This window comes from Engystomops pustulosus, chromosome 6 (assembly GCF_040894005.1).
Source record: "Engystomops pustulosus chromosome 6, aEngPut4.maternal, whole genome shotgun sequence".
NCBI classification, from domain to species: Eukaryota; Metazoa; Chordata; class Amphibia; order Anura; family Leptodactylidae; genus Engystomops; species Engystomops pustulosus.
Window position 1 is genome coordinate 51,298,269 of NC_092416.1, and position 24,757 is coordinate 51,323,025.

At 39.0% G+C, this 24,757-nt stretch overlaps 1 protein-coding gene across 2 annotated transcripts in view; it reads right to left on the reverse strand.

The window, feature by feature from the left end:
- Positions 1–1,743: 1,743 nt before the first annotated feature.
- Positions 1,744–24,757, reverse strand: part of TMEM240 (transmembrane protein 240) — a 62,087-nt gene continuing 39,073 nt past the window's right edge. For both annotated transcript variants that reach the window (XM_072156054.1, XM_072156055.1), the window contains exon 4: positions 1,744–15,822. In XM_072156054.1, the coding sequence (XP_072012155.1) occupies positions 15,674–15,822 (149 nt within the window). In that variant the 3' untranslated portion in view covers positions 1,744–15,673. The remainder of the gene's footprint in view (positions 15,823–24,757) is intronic.

A 24,757-nucleotide genomic window follows, 5' to 3' on the forward strand; every position in this document is an offset into this window, starting at 1 on the left:
CCCATTCTTTGCTCCCTTCCTATTGTGCATCTTTAGCTGTGCCCTCCACACCTTTATGTTCCCCTTCTCTGCACCCGCTCTTATTGTGCATCTTTATCTGTGCCCCCTTCTCTGCTCCTCGTCTTATGGCCCCTCTTTTACATAACAATAAACAAACTGTACTCACCTTTTCTTGTTCCACCCTCTGCCGTTCTGCCTCTTCCTCCACAGCAGCGGGCAGCAAGCACGTTGTGATGACGTCAGCATACCCTCCAGGCTCTACTGTGTGCAGATAGGCAGAGACCCGGCTGTGATGCAGAGAGCTGATTGCTCTCTGTATCACCACAGTAATTCATCTAGAGTTGATGTCCCGGGCCATACCTCCTACTGGGCATGACAGTGGGACAGAGTCCGAAACCCTGGACAAGAGGGGATTCACTACACCTAGAGGAGAGGTGTAGTTTCTACCATCGCCATAGACAGGGATTCTTTAAGAGAAGTGAGACGAGACTATGGAACTCTCAGCCACAGGAGGTTGTTATGACAGATACTTTGTACATGTTCAAGGTAGGCCTGGATGCCTTTCTGCAGAGCAAAACTATCACAGGTTTTGGGGAAAAGTTAATTTGTTTAATATTATGGGTTGGATGTGAAGCTTATGTGTCTTTTTTTCAACCTTTTCTGCTATGATACTAAATCATTACAGATTTTTTTGAAATATTGTACCGTAAAATTCTATTTCCTATATCCATTAATAAATACTTAAAAATATATTACAGTTGCGCCAACATTTTTCATAATCCAATTTATAGGCCTCGGTAATGCAAATGTAACACTTTAATGATGAAATATTTCATGGCTTTGAACTGGTTGTCATAAGTTCTCTCAAGAGTTTTATCACTCGTAAAATTGATTCTGGTCTTTAAAGGAACAGTCAAAATGTATAGACCTAGATTAAGGGGGTTGTCGATCTTTATTGAAAACTCTGGAGGTGGACTGGGGTAGGTTGTTTAAAAAAATAAACCTGTACTTACACCCACCCACCAGCGCTTCCGGTTTTCCGTGCCAAATTTCGACGGAGACTTGCCCCTGTTTGTTTACAGAGGCATGGCACCTCCTCTCTGACAACTCCTGCCCGCCTGGCAATCCATCCGTCCTCTGTCCCAAAAGGTTGGGCTTGCCAAGCGGGCGGGAGGTGCCGTGGCTATTTCATACCTAAGGGTATAGCCTAGGCTATTTTGCCAGTCCATTTGCGCAAAATATGGGTGTAAATCTGGTAAAGCCTGTACCTCATCATAAATTAAACTGACGCTGCGCCATAACATGGAAAACGCCATTCTTGATAGTCTAAAGAGGTGCCACATTCATCTTAATGCTGGATAATAAATCTGGTGTTGTTAAAGATGAAAGACTGTCGTGTAAGGTTTGTACCATCTAGTGCACACAAAATTTTTGATGCACAGCCTTTTTAGAAACGCTAACTTTTTCTGGGGCACATCCCATGTCCTCAATTGTCAAAAAAGTGGATATTTGGCACATTTTTGGCGCAAATTGCAACTGTGGTATACAGTTCAATAAATCTTTGTGTCTTGTCTTGTGCAGGACCTGAAGTAGCAGAAATTCTGGCTTAAGGACATTGTTTGGGATTATTATGTTAATGGTTTATTTCAGTTTGTCATTGGTGTGATGTTGCTGTCAAATGAACCCTCAAACCTTAAATTTGCAATATAATAAACCACAAGGAACAATAAAACCACAAACATCCAAAGAGCAAAAACCTCTTTTTATTACGGTCACATTTCCACGTGGTTTTGTTTGAACAATAGTTTGTTTCGGGCAAATTCTTACAGTATTGAGGTTATTCATGTCACACGTCTTCCTGTGCCCACTTCCTTACCACAGGTACGGTGCCACTGGACTCCGAATAGAAGGACAGACATGTTCGTCAATAACTTTAAAGGGACAATAAAGTTTAATGAGCAACAAGTGTCACACTTTTCATCTCTGCTGTAAAACAACGGTTTCCACCATTTGTAAAGTGCTGTTCTTGGAAATCCCCGATTGTGTTGATTCCCCTTTAACCCTTTCCTTTTTTTCACAAGTGATTAACCAAAATAATTGTTCGATTTTAAAACATGCAGGTTATCTAAGACCTTTTCACTTCCATTCCATACACTTCTACTAACCAATACCAAGGCCCAAATCTAATAACTCAGAACATTGCAAATAACTATTTTTCAATAAACCTCATAAAAGTGAAAGTGAGTGAAATAAAATCTACCAAATTGAGCTAAATGTGGACTTTATAGGCAAGTCCTGCTTTACACACAACTGCATGTACTACTGATATAACAGGGCTTTGGGGGGGTGGGGCATGACACAGATTCACTTTTTGATGTGCTGCGAATCACAATGTCATGTCCTGCCCCTTCAGGAAGATTATGGGTTACGATGGCGGCCATGTAGTGGTGGGAATCAGCACCAAAGAGGTCCCATTTTGATTTTAGCTGAGGTGCATAGTAAATGAAATTTGGTAAATACTATATAAATAGATGCATTCACAAAAGCTCAGCAGCCTATCCACACATGACTGACCAAAGATGCTATGTGAAAACAAAACAGACTACAGAGTCATTACATAAAATCTGTGCCAGGCCCCTAAAATATTTCTGGTAATGATTTCCCCATGTTGGGAATAAATACCATATTTTTACCCTTAGGGGCTGGGGTGCAACAGCGGCTTCTGTACCCCCTCTCATCAGAGACTATATATCAGAAGGGACATGTAATGGTGCATGTATCACATCTGGTGACCTCAAACCTGTAAATATAGTAATCAGGTGAAGATTCGCTTTATCTGGATGCAGTCACATCAAATACATGTTATAGAACCAAATTTATCGAGCTGAATGATATATAATTTACTATGGTTCATTCTGGGCTTAGGCGTCCAGTGGATGGTGAAACTGTAAGGACACAATGTTCAATCTGTTCCTCTTGCTCTATACTGTTGCATATAGCTAGGATACTATGGGGCACATTTACTAAGAACAGTCCAGTACTATGTACTATGTGCAGTTTGCCTGTGTAGTGTGCAGAGGGCGCCAGATTCAGGATTCGTGGCGCACGTTCTTCATGAATCTGGCGCCCCCTGCACTGCCCCAACAGAGTGCAACACTTTTTTTTGGTGCACCTTTAAGATGGGGTGCGACACAATTCTTTAATTTACTGAAAGGAACCTCCCACTTGACTCCAAAGCAGAGAAAGAGAAGGGACTGTAATCAATAAATTAAATATGTTAGTTGAATTTCATCTTTCTAACAAAACGGTGTCTGTTTGTTCAGCTCCTTTCTCTTTTTTATACCTGCAGATAGGAAACTATGTACAATCTTCTCAGCTTCTCCTTCTCTATAACAACTGCGTGGAGAAAGGACACTATGCACTATCTTCTCATCTCTTCCTGTTCTAGAATATGCGGTCTGCAGATATGTCACTATGTACGATCTACTCAGATCTTCCTGTTCTATAACATGCTGTCTGCAGATAGGACACTATGTACAATCTACTCAGCTCCTCCTGCTCTATAACATGCTGCCTGCAGATAGGATACTGTACAATCTATCTGCTCAGATCTTCTTGTCCTATAACCTGCTGCCTGCAGATAAGACATAATGTACAATTTCCTCAGCATCTCTTGCTCTGTAACATGGTGCCTACAGATAAGACACTAGGTACACCCTGTTCTATAACATTCTGTCTGCAGATAGGACACTGTACCGTCTGCTCAGGTCTTCCTGCTCTATAACATTCTGTCTGCAGATATTACACTGTACCATCTGCTCATGTCCTTCTGCTCTATAATATGCCGCCTGAATATTAGATTGTGTGTTCAATATGAAAGATCCACTTTAACCAAGAATAAAAAATATTACTACAAAACATTATAATGAATATCAGTACTAAAGCCCTTTGTACTTTTTATCTCACAGTATTTTCCTTTTAATACACATATCTCATATAAAAACTTAAAAGTAAAAATGTATAATAAACAGGTTTCTACTAAGTGCCATTCTGCTCATGCCAAAGAGCTTTATAGATTTCTATAAGCAAAAAACATGGACATGATAAACAGGGGATTTCTTTTATGTTGCAAAGCTGCATAAACATGATTATTATCTATAGAAATTACTGAAGAGGATTGTTATCTATAGAATTATTTATAGAATATACTGGAGAAGGGATGGCAGGAATAGCAGCAGTCATATGCAAGGGCTGTATCTGCTATTGTTGCTGCACCCCATAGGAATGAATAACAGGCACAGCCCATGGACAACAGCAGAGACTTTATAAATTCTGTAGCAAGGATAACCCTCTTTCCAAGCGCAGCCCTCACCATGTCTGCTCATTCAGGTTCCAGATACAGAATATTTGGTAATACACAGTGAATAGGCAATGCTGTTTGTTGTGCCAGTTAGAGTAAGGGCTGCTCTTGGCAGTGCCCCCCTTTTCTGGGTGTTGGGGTTACAAGCAGGGGACATTTGACACAACCTGGAGACAGACACATGTATAAAATGCCCTTTTGTGTGTATATAAAAAAAATTGTTTTATTTTATTAATTGTCAACTTTATGAGAAGGCTCTCCATAGATATGAAACCATCGTCTAGCGGACAGCTATCTCTCTCGACTCCCTCAAACACATGCACCCTCGGATGTGTTGAATGTGAATGCGTACGTAATGGAAAGAGACAGGTTTGACCCGATCCTTATCCCCCTTGATATCTGCTGACGAGGATTTGGGAGGCACCATACACATAAGATCTATAGGTGATTTTTGGCTGGCCATGATGTTTTAAACGGTGTAAAGGAATTCATTTTTATGAAGATTAAGTGGAATACACATAAGATGCTTGGCTGCAGGTAGATCTGAATCTTAAAGATTACCAATGCTCTTGCCCTATGACAGAAATGCCATGCCCCATGTTTGTTTTCCAGACCCTTGCGCCAATGCTCTTGAAAGGGGAGTCAGAAAAAAGCTTTTGGAACTTAATAGGAAAAAGGAATGGGACCAACAAAAAAGGGACCCAGCCTCCCCCGTAGCTGATGCATTTGCTTTCCTTAGTGTATAAATGTGACTGTGGGTCTGTGGGTCAATGTTATGTCACTGATTAGCCCCTGTATATCAACAAAAGACTGTTTAAGAGACCACCTGGGACTCATAGTTTTTAAAAATCTATGAACCTGGACAACCCCTTTAAAGAGGCTCTTTCAATTCTCCCGCTATGTCTATGCTATGCAATACTTGTATATACCATAACAGTTTCTTAATTTATGACAGTTTCGAACTGTGTATGGACTTCACACCTTGATAAGGGTTATGGAAACCCACTTGACAATCTATTCAAACAATATACAGATGAAATAGCAGAGAGACTGCACTATGCAGAGTTACATAGAGAGAAATGGTGACATTCCCTTTAAGCCAGTGAGATCAGGGATGTAAAATAAATAGATCAAATAGATGAAATTCCCACAGCTGCTCTATTTCAGATCTCCCCGGCAGCTAACTGGAGCTGGTCTATTAATAACCAGAAGTTCTGGATTTCCTATTTAAGGATAAACACTTATTTCTGAGCGACATTAAGCAAAAATAAAGTAACAAGGTGTAACAATACTCTTGTAACAATAGTTACAAGAGTTACAATCATGTTTTCCTCTACATTGATATTTAGAGTTTTGCTGGTCTCTAGCAGATCTGGCTAAAGCAAACCTGCAAGGTCACAAATCTGACATCAGGATGAGCTTCACTGTTGTCTGTTTCCAGGGTCAACCAAAGATGTTCCAAAACATCTATGGCTATGAATGGTGTAACCATAACAAGCTACACATTGGTATATAGTAAATTAAAAGATATGTTAAATGACTAAGCTTGTATTGTAGATGATTATATAATTGGAGTTGTAGTTTAGGATGTAAAAGGGGTATTTGCATCTTTGCATCTCAGCTCAAAGGACATCTGCCACCAGGATGAAGGATTGTAAACCAAGCACACTGACATACTGGTGTGTGTCCCCTCTAACAAGATCCACTGTTCTTTAAGCTTCATATGCCCTTGTTTTGAAGAAAAAAAAAAAGCTTAAACATTATGCAAATGAGCCTCAGTGGCTCCATGCTCCATAAAAACTTATGGAGCCTGGAGACAGTCAGGCTTACTTGCATAATTTTAAAATCATTTTTTTTTTCAACCAGGTTATAAGAAGCTAAAAGAAGATCAGACCCTGCCAGAGGTGGCACACACCAGTATGTCAATGTGCTTGGTTTACAATCTTTCATACTGGTGGTAGGTGGTCCTTTTAAATAAATGGGGATAAGCAGTGAAGACCTACACAGCCTCCGTGAAACTGATTTAGGAAGAATTTTTCATTTATTATTTTAATTTCGAAAACACATTTAAAGTGAATTTGCCAGGTAGCGTCTGTAGTCCTGATATAAGGGAGGGATGCCAAGCTCTGTGACATATAGGTGTCTACATAGAAAAACAAGTTATTCGTTGACTTCTAGGAGAGAAAGTGAGAGTTCTTCTTAGCCCGTACACAAACACAGTGACTGGCTGTCTTCGGATAAACTGTGTATGGGTGGGACAAGCAGGACTTTTACTATCCCTCATAGCAGTCCTGTAAAGATTCCCACCCTCTATTATATACTCCTCTCAGATAGAGACAGGGTATATTTAACAAAAATGTTATCACTGGGTTTAATCCAAATACTGTATATACTTCAGTATAAGTTGAGTTTTTCAGCACAATATGAAAAATAAACTTAGTACTCACCCTCCGGCGCTGCCCCCGGCATCCTCCTCGCCCCGCAGCTCTTCCTCGGGTTCAGATTTTTTTGTGCCAGCAGATTGCACATCATGCATCTTCTGGCCCGGCCAGGAACCCGAAGAGGTGCTGCGGGGAGAAGAGGACGCCGGGGGTAGTGCCCGAGGGTGAGTACAAACTTGTTTTTATTAGGAGGGGCACTTTGTCGGTCTTTTTGTTGGTTTATGGGGGCACTCTGCCAAGCTTTATGTTGGTTTATGGGGGCATTCTGCCGGGCTTCATGTATGTTTATAATTCCTTTATTTATATAGCACACACAAATTATGCAGCTCTACACAGAGCTTGCCATATCAGTCCATGTCCCCATTGGGCTTCCAATCTAATCAACCTACTAGTGTGTTTTGGAGTGTGGGAGGAAATCAGAGGACCCGGAGTAAACCAAAATAAACACAGAGAGAACATACAAACTTTTTGCAGATGTTGACCTGGATGGCTGCAAGGCTGTAGTGCTAACCACTGAGCCACTGTGCACACTCTGTCAGGCTTTATTTTTGTTTACGGGGGACCTCTCTTATATTAAATGGAGGGGTTCATTCATGAGGGGAGACGACTGGATATTTTTTTAGAGAGTAGCGGCTGCATTTCCCACCCTAGACAATAGATTTTCCCAGTTTTTTTTGTTAAAATTAGCTACTTTAGCTTATACTTAAACATTATAATGAATTTCTCTACATGAACTGAAAAGTGAAGGCCAAGTGTCTTGTCTCCACTGTCTTGTTGCCTCATTAAGACAACCTCTTCATACAAGTCTTTCCATTACTGACATTTATGTGATGACGGGGAGCCTGTGAGGACCCCCCATGATCAGGTGTTTATCCTTTCTCCTGCGGATAGGGGATAAATGTCAAAAGTGATAAGAGGTGGGGGGCATCTAATGATACAATACTTTTATCAGGTGACCGTTTGTAGGTTTATTAGTACAATAAGAAGCCATTTTTGGGGATTCATGAACAAGTTCAATTGGAATTCAGCATTGTGTCTCATACTGAAGTTTTCGTTTGTTTAGAATTTGTCTGTGTCAGTCAACTCAGAATTACATTACATCTAATCCATTATATAATTAGCCACCGAATTCTACTAATTAGTGAGTAATTACCTGACTGGAAGCCAGCTGCACCACCCAATGGCAATTTTGCCGTGAGCTAAACAGGGATATAGCAAGTGGAGCAGAATTAAGAAATGTTGTGTGGCTGCCCTAAACTGGCACAAGGAAAACACAAGCAGATGTCTTTTTTTAAGTACAGTAATTAGAACTCTAGTAATTACCTAAAAATTTGATAAGAGAAAATCTACTAATAATCCACCATGCTTGAAACCAGTGAAAAGCAAGAAATCATTATGTTCATGGCAATCCAAGAAGAAGACGTTTCCTTCTGACCTGACACCCCATCAGGTCCTAAACGTTTTCATACAGGTAATAGTTTATTAGGTACATAAATCTGGTAGCATTTTTATGCAGCATTACTCAGATACTCTTACATACAGTTAGTACTACATTAAGGGGAAAATGTCCAGATTTTGGATTGGAAGACAAAACTAGTCTGGGTGGGGTTAAAAAAATGTGGCTGCTTCTTTCAAAAACAGCTCCCCTCTTGACCATGGGTAGTCCTTGGTATTACAACTAAGCTACATTAATCTTTATACAGGTAAGATGCAATACCAGCACAACCCATGGTCAGGTGTGGGAGTGGAAGAAATAGCCATGTTTTCCAACCAACATCCCCTTTAAGAACACGTGTCATGATATGCAACATGACACAGGAGTACCAGAGAACCCAGCCAAAAAGCTGAAGCCATTTATTCCATGCGATTCTCAAAGTGCAAAGAATACTAATGAAAACATATCCATTCAATGAAGTTCATCTCCACCCAAAAAATCCACCATCAATCATTCATCACAAAATCTCTCTAATCCCCCATTACTAAAAGTGGGGACACCTGTGCAAAATGTAGACTCCCTAATATATTATTCTATGCCTGCTAAGTAGCACTAGCAACAAACAGCAGCAGAGGGTGACATCACAATCTCCACCCAAGTGGAGTGACCGAGTACTGGGCAGAAGGGCTGACGGCACGCATCAATACCTACCTCCAACACTCTCGCTCCTGACGACCTTGTATATTACATCACAATGGAAAAAGTGACAGCAAGTCTCCCATGTTGGAGCAACGGGTCTAAGCACCGTTCCCTCTAAGGCCAGAACTACACACAGACTTTTTGTGATACAACTTTGATCGTAGTGATTATTGCACTTTATACAACATTTAGAATTTAGTTTTCTTCATTAAAGCTACAAAGCCATCGTTACCAACCCCGATGGATAACTAGTTGATTAAAGTTTGGGCGGGGACACACCAAATTTCTTTTGACAGGTAATCTTAAATACATTGTGTTAGGCAATCCCTTTCCATTAGAATATGAAATGATCAAAGGAGACTACAGGGATAAGTTGTAATCTGTTTTATATCTTTGCAGCTCCACTACAAGTGACATTAAAGGGAACCTGTCAGGACAATTCGGGACACTTAACCAACTCAAGCTCAAACCAACCTACCCAAATTGCCCTGTAATATCTTGATCCATGGCGGCTATTAAAAAAAAGAACCTTTATACTTACAGAGAGATGGGTTAGACTCATCACTCGTGCTCCTGACACCTGTGAACTGCTTCAATGAGGCCGAGGTAGTCAATCCTGGCTTCATTACAGATGCACCAGACCCAACGTAGTCCATCCTGGCTTCATTATGCATGCACCAGACCAACTGCGCATGCACAGTAAAACCGGAACTTCAGAACTTCACAGGCAACAAGAGCTCAGTACTGGGGTAAGTATATATTTATAATATAAGGGTGATATGGAATACTCAACCATTGACCCATAGAAAACCTGTGGGTGGTTTAGTGTCTCAAATTGCCCTGACAGGTTCCTTTTAAACATTGTTGATGAGACAAAGTGACTGGAAAGTGATCTGCAGATTTTTAACCCACAGTGAATGCAAAAGCAGCCAAGCAACTGCAAAAACTGCAACATTTTGTTGTGTATTTGTTTTTGTTGTTCTGTTTTGTTTCTTTTTTTATTTGACATTGGTAGCTTTCTATAAAACTTCAGCGGCGAGTCTACTCCAGATGGAGACTAAAGCCTAAGGGAAATTATTACAAACCTTTTTGTGAAAAATAGGGGTCATGGTACATCTGGTAATGGAAACAGGGAGTAATAGACATTTTCGGACGAGATCTTTTCGTATTTGTTTATCAGTCATTTTTTCTAACTTTTCCTTAATCTGTTTGCATTAGTTTAGATAAAAGGGTGGCACAAAAAATCAAAGTGTATTTATTACCTTATCAAATGAGGTTAGTTGTTTTTTTCCAATTATTCTTAGATGTATTTGGGGGGTTTCTGAGATTTATCGGATCTTTGGAAATCCCCTATGACTGCAGTAATTTTAGTGTGTCAAATATTAGATCTCGAAACAAATGGGGGAATCGAAAAAAAAATCTTCCAAATCAAACATGATAAACCAGGGGCACTGTGACTGGTTCTATGAGACCCATTGACATTAATATTAAATAAACCTGTGTCACATTCCATTTAATTTTTACATTTTTTGGAAACATTTATCTGAAATAACATAGTATTGAAATGTGGTATAATTGTCTACAGGTTTATTATAATTATTGCATACTTTTTTTTAGTTAAGAGAATGAGGCCGAGCTACGATAGGATACACAGTATATGGTCTAGCATATTGTAGTTTTTTTTAATAACTATAATTTTCAAAAAAAGGGCGCCATCACATTCACAGGCTGTGACCGGTACTGCAGCTCTGCAACTTCATTATCAGGCAAAGCCCATTCAATGGCATATTGTTGTTTCTCAAAAAACAGACAATATATTTTCTAATATGGTCATAATCAGTTTTCTCCTAATACCCATTTATAAAGTGCTACAGAGTATGTGGTTCTTCTATCCACGCACCGCAGAATTATAAAATGTTATCTGGCCTTTAAAAATCCAATTCTAGTTTCATAGGAATGCAGCAGAAATGCCTTCTCATTGAGGAGTGTGACCGGCTATCACAATGCAGTGTGCGGGTCCTTACGTTGCACATGAGATGCGTATCATGATTGGCGGATACTGTTGTCATGGCAACACTGGCCCTGCTTCCTCTGCAGCTCGTGAAACATCCCTGGTGTTTTCCCAGAAAATGCATGTTTAACTATAAGTGCTTCTGCCTTATTCCAAATGCTTGACACTGTTATGGGGAATAATAGACATATAAAGATTCATATTCATCCATGTCTGTTTATAAGGAGATGCAACAGACTACAAATAGCTTCTTAGGGGGTATTCATATCTTATAACATTACAATGGAGGGGGGGGGGGTTGAACTCTGATCTAAACTTCCCCTTTTGTATTGTATCATGGGTGGATAGGAGCCCCCACTGTGCAAGCCAAGAAGTGGCAGAATATAACTATACAGGCGGTCCCCAACTTAAGGACAACCGACTTACAGACGATCCCTAGTTATAGATGGACCCCTCTGCCCACTGTGACCTCTGGTGAAGCTCTCTGGATGCTCTACTATAGTCCCAGACTGCAGTGATCAGCTGTAAGGTGTCTGTAATGAAGTTTTATTGATAATCCTTGGTCCCACTACAGCAAAAAATTTTGAAACTCCAATTGTCACGGGGCAAAAAACATTTTTGTCTGGAACTACAATCGTAAAATATACAGTTTCGACTTACATACAAATTCAACTTAAGAACAAACTTATGGACCCCATCTTGTATGTAGCCCGGGGACTGCCTGTAATAAAGAATCCATACTAGGAATAAGCGAGGCCATGGTTGTCAGACCCCCCCCCCCCCACACACCAACCCCTACCAACCTGGAAGTGATACATTATCAATTAAAAAATAAAAACTTATTTTTGAAAAACAACAATGCTGTAAATTAAACTCACGTTTTATATTCTATGTCATGGTACCAGATGTTAAAAGGTTCCTCCAAAATTGAAATAAAAGGGGTAGTAAAACACTATAACCAGCACCAGAGTTTCGGCACCCAGTGCTTCTGCTCTTGTCGGGCCAAAAGTGCTGTTGTCGTGTTCATTTTGCATGTGATGGCTAAGACTATCTCTGGCTTCACAATTCATATGCTAATGAACATCACATAACCAACCCAAGCAAGCCCGGCTATCACATGTACTATGATGGAAAAGCAGTAGGGCACCAGATATAGAGGACTATAAGGTAGCTTGGACATTGCTGTCCCTATGTACAGGGTAACATATTGCAGTTCTATAATTTGAGATTCTCATCAAAACATTTCATATCATTTGAAATAACTTTCAAGTAATGACATGACTTTCAAGTAATTTCTAGCAAAGAAAGACTGTGATAGAACTTGAGAAAAATTTGAAAATATTCTCAATGAGTCAAAACTAACAGCTCGAAAGCCAAAATATGTGTAAATGTATTACTATTGGAAGCTTCAAGGTTGGACAGTCCCACCAGCTTTATCAACGTAATGGGCTGCAGAAGTCTAGAAAAAGACATCCCAATTTGAAAGTTTTTAGAAGTTCATGGAAGGTGGACCCAAGACATTTTTTCTCTGGTGAGCCCAAGCTGCACCGGTCAGAAACCATGTGTTTTCAAGTACAAGAACCTTTTAACAACCTACCAACAACAACCATCAAATATCACAAAGTCCAGTAAACACAATAACGGTCTATGCTTTGGTTTTATTGTCTATCTTGAGGACCTTCTATACCATGTGTGAGCACCAGAGCTCCCTCAGAGGGAAGATCCTGAACTAAAACATGCTAGAATCTCATGTTAGGAAACTGCTTATACATAACGGCCAGGATCAGGATACAGCTGAGGTTTAACAAGCTTGAGATTCGCTACTAGTGGCAGCTAGAACTTTGGAGTTAAGAATTTGTGGAACCTCATGGGGGTATATTTCTATATGCTCAAGGATAACAGCTTGGCTATGAGGCATAGGCTGGGCATACTTCAAGGCATTCAACACCATGCATGACTGACCAGAGATTTCTCCAAGTGCTTTCCTAACATCATGCTTTGGTACAAATGTGACGATTTGTGATGCATCATATACTTGTTTATATATTTAATATCCATAATTTGGTCAAAATCTTGATTCCATCTTTTGGAAAAGTCCAATATCCCTTGTTGAAGTGATAATTAAGGGTCCCCTTGATGAATGTCACATCAGAGGTGTGAAAATAAAGTGCTTTTAATGAAAAATAGCGTAAACTTATGCCTTGGCTAGGACTAAAATGCAATTATGTAAAAATCCTAGTTTAGCAAATCTAAATATGGCTTCAGCTTTCAACCACAAAAAATATAATATATACCTTTTTTTAGGACAGTTATAAGCAAACAATAAACTGGTTGATGTGCACTAGATCTATGCAATGGGACTACACAAAGAAATATACATGTACGTACATACAACAACAGCACGCCCGTAAGATGCAACCACAAGTAGACCTCTCAAAAAATCTGAGCGCAATTATATACCCAGCTAAGTGACACCAACAAAACAGGAACTCGTGAGGGATACCAAAATCAAAGACGAAAAAATTTTAAAAGAATGATCAGAATGTCAGAGAACTTTCATGCAAATCCTAGGGAGTTCTTCTACATTCTCATGCAGGTCCATCAACACCACCAGTATCATCTTCAGACCAATTTATGTCCTCACAAGAAACAAATGGAAGAAACATACATAAGGAGTTAACACAAAATGCGGAAATCCATGTTTCCGTTCAGGTTTAATTATCACTGCATAGTTAGAGATTGCTCCCTACTGGTTCTGTGTAGAGAGAGGCCCGTAGGGTCTGGTAACTGATGCAGAAGCCAGGTCAACCATGATAAACCATAGTGGCAGCTATAAGCAGACAAAAAGTTTTAAAGATGCAGTCCACTCCACAAAGCTTGTAAAATAAAATAGTTCAAATCACAAAAGTGGAGAAATCAGAAGAGTAATTGCTGAAGTCGGCTTTGGTTAATTGGGTAAAAAGAGGTCTCACCAAGACCTCCCCTACATTGGTGTCTTTTTGTGACTATACTAACATTTTAAAATGGGATTCTGTACTTTGAGAACCTTATGTGAGTCCGAAGGGTGGGCCTAGGAGCAAGACCCATCCATTAACCTTCACTTGAACATCTGCCCACAGGTGGTGGTTAAGAAGCAAGGCCTTCTCATGAGACAAACTCAAAATGGAATGAGCTTGTATTTTATATATGGGAATGAGGAAAGGGAAAAGTAAACAGCTTTCAAGCATTGGCCTACCAGACCATATTCTCCCATAAAAAAACTAGTACAATGTTACCCTCAAAGACAAAAATATTGGGCAGTCCATAGCTGATTAGAATTATTCTTGGAAGTACATGAAGCTCAAGTGAAAATTTTTAAATGAATACTTAATACTAAGAAAAGACATTATCACTGTAATTTATCAGGTAACTCATAATGTTGCACTACCCATGATGTCTTTGTTCTTTTGGCCAGACTTAGTGCTTTATAACATGCCTATCAAGCTTACTATAGCCTTCAACTGAGAGGCTTCAGCCAAGTAACCATTAACAATAACTTCCATTTAGAATATTTTATTTTAATTTCTAGTTTGTTTCCAATCCATTGGTTTAATATTCGCATGAAAAACATTTTGGTAAAATTTGATTTAAAAATCGGAGCTATCGTGATGCAATTTTGTAGAAACATGTAGAACATTCACCTAAATTATCCTGCCAATAATTTTCAAAAAATTGGAAATCAAAAAAACTACAGAGAAGATTTAAATAAGTATGAATTAATCCTAATTTAAATGTATTTCTTAAACAGTCTGTCCACTTTTGTGATTTCAACTCGATTTACTTCGAGAACAGAAAATGTTAACTTTTTAGTTGATGTTTTTGATTTTGAATTTTAGGATTTGGAATAGGACCCTCACGATAACAAAGACCACAGATAGTTGGAACTGTCAGACACTTTAACATTATCCACAAATATTTTTTTTTTTACATAGAGATTTTTAAAACATAGAAAACTAGTTGATTCCACAACTAAGTATGTGCTCAGGGACAAAATAAGTGTGATCTGTAAAAAATACGACTTTTCTATTTTAATATAAGTGGAGCTGCACTTTTAAAAAGCTGCTTTAGGTTCTGCTCACAAGAAAACAGTAGGACAAGGTCTATGGGAACACACAGGTCAATGAGGACCATAGTATAAGCTTGTACTATCATCCTCATTGGACGTTCCATGATTTGGCACAAAAATAGACACATCAATTCACCTACAAACCAGTGACTGTAAGGACAAGTTATGGTTTTTCCTTGTAGTGCCCATATCAGATCTTACAATTAATGACAATTAGCAATAAATGACACTCAACTCCTCCACTCCCCCAACACTACAGACACACACAAAAGATAGAGAAAGTCTTGAGGTTTCCACACCTTGCACTTTTGAAAGTATTAATGTCTTTTTTAAATTTTCTGTTTTTCTTGTTTTTACATATTTACAGAAGTTCAACGCTAAGATCAGATTCCTTAAGACATGGACCAAGGTCCGATTTTTTTCCCCCTTGCACTCTAAGTTGAGTCCTTCCCCTACCAGATAAGGGCAGGAGCAGAAGGCGTGAAGGAAATAAAACTGGGTTCCTACTGTCTTCCCGTTTCGGAAAATGAATTCACAGTTTTTTTTGCTTTTCTTTTTCCTCAATAGGAAAGAAGAGTTCTACATCCCCTAACGGTAGATGATACTGTCTGTAGATAGCCCCTCAGAGATGCCGAGGACTTGGATGGCCATTATGATACAGCTTCTGCTTGATGTGAACCATGTTTCCACTGGTGTCGTCATACTGCCGCGGGTGACGTTTTCGAAAATCCCTTAAGTTACAAAACTTGGGAATCCATGACCAAGAGTTGTCTGAAAAGAAAAGTAAAAATCTTAGTCATTATCCTAAACCACATCAAGTCGTAACTTAAAAACATTACTTTTACTATATTTTGTGAGAATGTGTTTAACCCCCTAAGGATGCAGTCTTTTTTTTCACTCATTGTTCGCTCCACACCTTCAAAAATCTATAACTTTTTCATTTACTTTGTGTATAGAGCTGTGTGAGGGCTCTATTTTGTGTAACAAATTTTACTTCTCAGTGATGTTATTTATTATTCCATGCCGTGTACTGGGAAGCTGGAAACAAATTCAGAATTTGGTGGCATTTGTGTCACTTTCTTGTGGGCCCAGCTTTTATGACTTTCATTGTGAGCTCCAAATGATATCTCTACTTTATTCTTTGATTAAGTCAGTCATAGTGATAACAAATTTCTGCAGGTTTTACTGTGTTTGAATACATTTTCACAAATTAAAACATCTTATAATGCTAATAAGTTTGTCAGAATTCGATGTACGGAACTGTGTAAGGTGTCATTCCTTACAAGATGAGCTGATGTTTTCTTTGTTACCATTTTGGGACGCGGTGATACCAATTTTTACTGTTTATTTCGTTTTTTTTATATCAGTTCTAGGGAAAGGGGGTGATTTTAATTTTGAATATTTTATTATTTTTAAAGTTTAAACCTAGATGGTCAGATCGTAATGTCTTTTAAATGCCGCAATCAAGGGGTTAACACTCGCGATCGGTGCTAGCACTGTCAGTGGGTGTTAGCGATGGGTATTTGCTGTAATATGCAGCAAACCCCATGTCTGTATTAAGAGGGCTCACCCCGTGACCCCTCTTCATGTATGCTTCACAGCTCGCTGACGGCTATATCCGAAAGTGAGCGTGAAGGAATTAATGGAACACTATCACCAGATTTTACCCCATTATACTACCAGTCTCCACAGGTAGGGTACGACATGTCCTTTCTAGAATCTCAAAGTATGATGCAGACTGAAAGAGAGATTCTTAACACTAACAGCATGGAAGTGCTATGGAAGCGAGGATAGGGGCAAATTCAATAATCTCAGGGAAAATATCACTATTCTCTGCTCATTTTCACATGACTTTGGAGTAGATTTCTCTATAGGTAAACTGATGATATTTTACATAAAAGAGGGAATTCTAGGAAGAACATTTTATCCCCTACTCAAGGGGGCCAGTAATTTAACCGGGTAAAATCTGGTAAACGGTGTTGCTTTAATTATAGTTTTGTGATGTGTAAAGAAATGTTTTCTGCCTGTCATTTTTTAATAAGTTTTGGGAACAGTGGAGACACTTCTTGCCTCCCTTAAAAATAGTGGCCATATTAAAAACCAAACAGCTGGTTGTAACACCATTGGCTGACATGGTGGCCATTCATGTTAGTGGCCTTCCGTGTTATACAGCACAGTGTGGATTTGAATCTACTAGGGAGGTTATTTTAGTGAAGGTTCCCTGTTCTAGTGTCCATATGAACCCTTTAAACTGTACATATAAGCCACAATATAGTAATATGGGGGAATTCAGATATCTCTGGTGTGCAAACATTTGAGATGAAAAAGAAAAGAGAAAAGGATAAATTATCTTCATTTACTTCCATGCGAATACTTAACAATATTTTCTTGTACAAGAAGCGCGGGTCCTGGAGCATTTGCTCTGTAGAAAGTCTCCGTTCTGCCTTTTTCCACAAAATCAATTCTGACTCTTATAATGCTTCCATGATTTGGTGTTTCAAACATATCTGTTTAAAGATCGGAAGCCTTCGGACCAACAATATACTTCCACAGTAATAAGAATAAATGTCATTCTTCTAAGCTTAAAGTGGTTTTAAAGCAATTATCCTTATCTCTGAAGAATATCTCGGAAGAATAATGGAGATTCCTCCTTGGAAATTGTAGAGGTTAATGACCTTGACATAAGATCTGTTACTCCATGGTCTAGATATTGGGTTTTGTTAAATGAAAAACTGTAGGTGAAGCAAACATTTATAATGTATCTTCCACATAACGAACATAACGTAACGACATGTCATTCTGAACCTTCTATTATAATAAGTATGGTATATATTCCCGAGGGGTTCGGTACAATGGACGCTTTGATACTAGTTTTCAATAGTTAGAACCAAACTGAGCCCAATTATGGTGCTGAATATCCAACAAGGAGGAGAAGTTTGGAAAATATAACTTTTTATGTTAGAACATGGATCCAACAAAGGTTCCTTTAGAAGTCTATTGGAGGGCCACACAATCCAACCCTGCACATAGTGCCCAATAATACAGCTGTCATACAAGGCACCTGCACAGGCGAATATCAGACTATTATAAGTAGCTTTGGAATAAATTGCAAAAGCAACTTAAAATACATATATTGTATGAGAAAGTACAAGATAACACACCACATACATACATACAGAAAACCCTCAAGAAGTCTGGATAAAAAAAAAGAAAATGATCTACAGAGCCCATAGACAGATAGCTCCATTGCTGCTTCTAAGAAAACCAACTATTAATGAAAGATGGAAAGTCAAAGGAAGGGCCTACAGAGATGACTAGAGAACAGCAGAAAAAGCTGACCTTCATTTGATCGGCCTTTTGGACAAGACCACATTATACAGCAATATTGCTTATCTTCTTTGACTATACCACCTGTTTCTGCAGTCCTAATGTCCTGTGGCAAATTTTTACTTCCACCATATACTGTAATTTTCCATTATTTAAGGGGATAATTCCTCTTAATTGTAATAACACTTGTCTCAAAGAGATTTCATAGTGCAGTAGTAGGTGGAAAGATTTAAAGCTTAAAGGGGTATTCCTATTGCAGCAAATAATTGTTATTGTTTTTATGATAAAAAGTTTTCCAATATATTTTCTGTATCAATTTCTCAGTTTTCTAGATCTCTGCTTGCTGTCATTCTATTGAAAGCTTCTATGTTTACTATTAGTGGACAAAAATGTGACCAGGTCAGACAGGTGCACGTCTCCTTAGTATCACAAAGATTAATCAGCACTGTGATATAACAAGCCCTGCACCTCTGTGACCATGGTCAGATTTTTGTCCACTGGTAGTAAACATAGAAAAATGTATACATTTTCATTATAAAAGGAATTACATTCATTTGCTGTAATGGGAATACCACTTTAAGCCAATACTTGAATATGTGGAAACATACAAAAACTTTACATATTATATTCATACCCAATAAAATAAAATAAGGAACTGACATAAAGATTCCTCACTCTCTAACAGTGCACCTGTCCCTCTGTGTTTTTATATATTTTAAGTAATAACTGACAAAAATTAAAGTTATGTATTTAAAGGGATTGTCTGTCAAAAAAGACATATTGATCAAACCTTTGATTTTCCCCCTCATAGCAAATATTGGAAATCAGAATTAGGTAGTTTTGTTAAACTATTTGTGCTAAATAAAATTAGATTTCTGTCCAATGTAAATTGTTTCAAATATAATATAATAAATATAAATGTAAAAGATATTGGGGCACATTTACTAAGGGTCCGAACCGCGACGGAGAAGAAGGAGGAGGGAGCTGCAGGGAAGATGGAGCTGACAGATACAATGTGCTGCAAGCAACTACAGTGAAAAGAGACAATAATAAAAGGATAGAGCCATTGGTATACATGAGAATTTGGGCTGAATTATTCAAGGTTTGGAGATTAATGATGATGTTCAAAAAGAATAAAAATAAATCACATCCTTCATAGTCTTCAAGATGTGGCACAATTGTCTTATCTGTCAATTTACACCAAGTTTTCAAAATGTCGGGAAATTTAGGCACAATTTGACTCCAGTCCATCAGTGGCATAGGAAAAACAGTAGTTTTAGTAGCTGTTTGCTTTAGCTTGAACCATCCAGATGTATCAAAGTATATCCTCTAGGGTAGGGGTCCCCAAGTGCCAGGCCGATGGAGGGATCAAAGAAAAAAGAAAGATCTGAGACTTACCCTATTTTTTGGGCTATACGTAACTGACCGCTGTCCTGGAAAACGGGGAAAGCTCTGACAAAGTAGGGGGCTACAGAAAAGGGACATCAGTGGGGCCACAGAAAGGTGATAAGTTACAATGATAATATAGCACTTGTTGATACGACTGAAAGTGTGTTACCACAATTAGTTATCTCAGAAAGTGGATGGTTCCCTGTATTCACTATATATGAATGCTGTACATATAGCAACATGATTTATATTTCCCTACAGCTCCTCCACAGGTGGAAAAAGGCATTACAAGATTTCCATTGGGATGCAGAAAAACCTGTATGCATTCTGAGGTCATGTAAGTGGGGCTGCAGATAAGGGAGCGTTATCAGGGGGGGCAGGCTGCAGGAAAGGGGCAGTATATGGAGTGGGGCTGCAGTAAAGGAGACATTAGAGGGGGCAGCTACAGGATAAGAGGGGTACTGCAAGAAAGCAATAATCCAGACATGGCAAAGCTAGAAATAGGTTATAACATTATAAATATAGCAAAAATGTTGTTGTCACATGGTTAAAGAATGCATCTCCTATCTCTAACTACAAACTATGAACTAATGAGAGGAGTAGATGTAATTTGCCCTATCATCAGCATCAGGGCAACATCTATGATTTATTCTTGTTGTGTGCACTATACAGAAAACAGGGACAGGAAGTTAACACTTTTCTCAACTGATGTTCCTTTCTAACAACTTTATCTTTTAATGATATGTTTCGTTATAAATGACTAAGCACCAGGAAGTCGCCACCATTTCTGTGATCTGCTGAAATAAGTTATGTATGCCTTCTAGTTGGATTTGCTCCTCTCACAAGTCTTTGGGTGCATCAGCTGCCATAGTATTAAGTGTCCTGGCATCTGACGCTTCTGACCACTTTTATGGCTAAGGTATATGCACATTTTTCCGGTATGATATACTATGCCTCCAGTGCTACATTGAATAAGGCAGTATCCTCTACATCAATGCCTAACTTACAGGAAGCCTAGTAATATGTCATGGTATAATAGACAAACAAGTAACAGGAACAGATACCCAACTGTAGACGGTGCTGTTTCGTAATCATTGTTCCTCATCGGTACAGTGTAGGAAAGTAGTTTAGCTAAATAGAGGCATTATTTAGGCAGTGTATAAAATGGGATGTTGGTATTATTTGATCACTAAATGGCATACTTATAAGGCAATATAAGATAATAAATTAATGTATGGTAGCAGTACTGCATTATTATGTGGGTAACTGTATGGTTGGTTATAGACAACATCCTCTGTGGCACTTCTAATTTGAGAAAGTATATTATAAATTATATTTGTAGAGTGAATGACTCTAGTGAATACCAATACAGGGTAAACTACTTTGGGCACTGAAACAGGATACCGTACGGGACCTTAACCTATGTATGGCTGATATTACAGAACCTGTAGGACATATGGTAGCCCTGAAGACCTTTGTATAAAGTCCAAGAACGTGAAATAACCTCATTATTTCTCCAGATTAAATCAGAGGTACCATCTGGCCCATGGAAGGCTATGGATAATGACCCATACAACACGGGACCTTATTGTTTAAATGTTTCTCTCATGATGGAAACACTACTGACCAATGATGACATCTGAATGATATATAGTCCTATAGAGAAGGTGACAAAATATAAGCAAAAGACATAAAGAGACCACATCTGACTTGTGTTCTAATGTATATATATGTACGGGACAGACCCCACAAATGCCCTGGTATGAAACCAGCCTGATGTTGCACATATCCTTCTATAGAACATAACCCTGTCAAGCATTTCCCAATAAAAAGGCAAGTAATAGTTAAAATCAGGCATAATTCAACCGTCTAAGTGCAGATCTGGAGGCCGTGCACCCAAACATGTCCCCTCATTTATCTGTATTGTCAAGAATGTTTTCATCTCAAATCTGAAAGGCCGTCATAACAAGGGACATTATCTGCTTGATGTGCATGCCAATGTGAGCAGTGGCGGGCGCAGATGTGCAGGCACAGCTCCTCCTATCAGCTGCAGCCATACACTACATCTACACTACAGCAGAGCCAGGAAGAAGACTATTTAAGGTTGATGATGGCAGATATACTTGCATTGCCACCTGTCTGCACTGGAATTCTCCAGAGCCGCCTCTCACCAAGGCTAATGAGAAACTAATAGACTTTTAATGAAATAAAAAAAAAAAAAAAAAGGAAGAAAAAGAGGTAACGAGAGGTAACAAGTGTCCTATAATTGTAACTATTGTCGGCCTGCATGTCAACGGCCTCATTAAAACCATCACCGGCTGCGTGGTAATTTATACCTCCTTTCATTTATTCTTAGCGTCTTAAGGAACTAAAAGTAGAAATTATTATCTGCTTTTCTCTAAGGTGGTGGTGTCTCAAGAGAAGAAAATCTCCTCATCCATCCAAAGGTTAAAAATAAGTCCATAGACATATTATCTTGGAACATATCACTCCAAAAAAATCACAGAAGTTATGTGTCAAATTGTTAATAATTTTGTTGGTTTTTATAACTAACTAATTGTAGATCCCAGTGTTGCCCGGGATAGTAAATAACTGCTCTTAGCTATAACAAAATAGATAACTCGCATAATAAATACCCATGTCAATGTATCAAAGGTTAAATCTAACTTATGTCAATATCAAAAAGGTATGCCTAGAAACTCAAAAATTATCCTCATGAATATACAAATATGTCCATCAAACTAGAAAAAGAGAGGAATAAAGTGCACGATGCAGTGCGTTTAAGAAATAAATCAATAAGCTTTATTAACTACAATACATGAAAAAAACATGTCCATTATAAAAAGGGGGATGGCTACAGGAGAGACAGAAGTTTACATAAACCAGGAATCACAGTGTACAAAGAGTCAGTAATTTGCAATAAAGGGCATTATAGTAGAAACCATGTAATATGTTACACCATTATATGTGCCCATCTGGTTCACAGTGGTATCATCCCAGTCACTGCAGTAAAAGTAGCTGTTACAGTGTATATTGGGTACACAACATGTGTGACTGTGAGCTGGATACCTGTGACCATAGTCCCTGGTGTATAGAGTCCCCTCCTGTTTGATGGACATATAACAAAATGGAATTGCTTAACAAAAAAATATTATATATCTATATATATATATATCTATATCTATGTCTCTCCCTATCTGTCTCTCACTCACTATCCCTACCTGTCTTTCTTTCTCTCACTCTCCCTGCCTTTCTCTCACTCACTTACTCTTCCCTGTCTGTCTCTCAATCACTCTCCCTGCCTGTCTCTCACTCATTCTTCCTGTCTGTTTTGCAGTTACTCTCCCTGTCTGTCTCTCACTCACTGGCTGACTCTGTCACTTCCTCACTCTCCTTGCCTGTCTGTCTCTCACTCACTCTCCCTTCATGTCGTTCTCTCACTCACTCACTCTCCCTACCTATCTCTCTGTCTCACTCACTTATTCTCACTGTCTGTCTCTCACTCCCACTCACTGGCTGTCTCTGTTACTCACTCACTCTCCCTGCCTGTCTCTCTGTCACCCAATCTCCCTGCCTATCTCTCAGTCACTCACTTTCCTTGCCTGCCTCTCAGTCAGTCACTCACTCTCCATGTCTGTCTCTCTCCATCTTACCTCACACATAATCTGTCTTATACTCATTGTCGATAGTAACCAACCAAAGCTCAGAGCTTATATTAATGACCTGTGGCAAAACAGCAACCAATCACGGCTCAGCTTCTAACTGCCACAGCAGCAGCAGACAATGGCCTCTGTATGTGGTGGTTAATAAGTGGATTTTAGAAAGCGTGGGGGTGAAAATTTTGGCTCAAAATGTAGTCTAAGACATTCCCTGAGTTACACAGAGCAGTTGTGCAAAATTTGGGGGTTGTAAATGCCACAGTGCAGATTCCTTTAGCGGACATACATACATACACACGTACGCTCAGCTTTATATATTAGATAGCGCCATTATTTCCCATAAGAGTTCTCATTGGGAGTTTCCGTACACGGTTGAACAAAGCCCACTTGAAGCTATCAAGATATAAGTTATAAACTAGCGGTCTGAGGATCTCCACAGTTACCACGTTTACCCCCTGTCCAGGTGTTTCTACTGTTAGATTTCTTTTTAAGTTATTTTTTATTTTAATTTTTTATGTGTGACCAACTTCTAAGTTAAGGGATTTACTAAACTGCCCCATACATTGACCAGTATTTTGAGTCTCGTCCCTTGTGCGGCCAGAGCTGCAAGGATGGTAACAGTGTGTTAAACCTCTCATACAAAAGATGGTCCTAACGTTAAAGGGATATTCCAGTTCCCAAGCAAGGCAAATGACCTTTCTTGAGGATATGTCATCAGTACTTGAGACCCTGACCAGGGGCGTAACTAGGAAAGGCAGGGTCCATTAGCAGTCTTTTAGATGTCTTTAGATATACACATATATATATACATACATACATATACATATTTGTATACTCACACATAAGTCAAAATCATGCACATTGATACAGTCATATACATATATATATATATACATATATATGTACACACACACACACACCCACACTATATACTCGAGTATAAGTCAACCCGAGTATAAGCCAAGACCCCTAACACAAAAAACTGGGAAAACCTATTAACTTGAGTATAAACCTAGTATATAGCATGCCAACTCATTCCACCAGTATATAGCTAGAAACCCCTTGCTCTCAGTATATAGACAGCCAGCTCATACCCCCAGTATACAGCCAGCCCTTTTCCCCCAGTATATGTCCTGCAACCCCTGCCCCCCAGTAGAAAGCCTGCAGCCCATGTGCCCCTAGTATATAGCCTGTAGCCCCTGCCCCCCTTGTATAATGCCTGTAAGAAAGAAACAAAATGTGTACTCACCTTCCGACTCCCTCCGACAGGTCCTCTTCTTTTCATCAATTTCCAGCATCAGCTCCGTCGCACGCACTGTGATGTCAGCCAC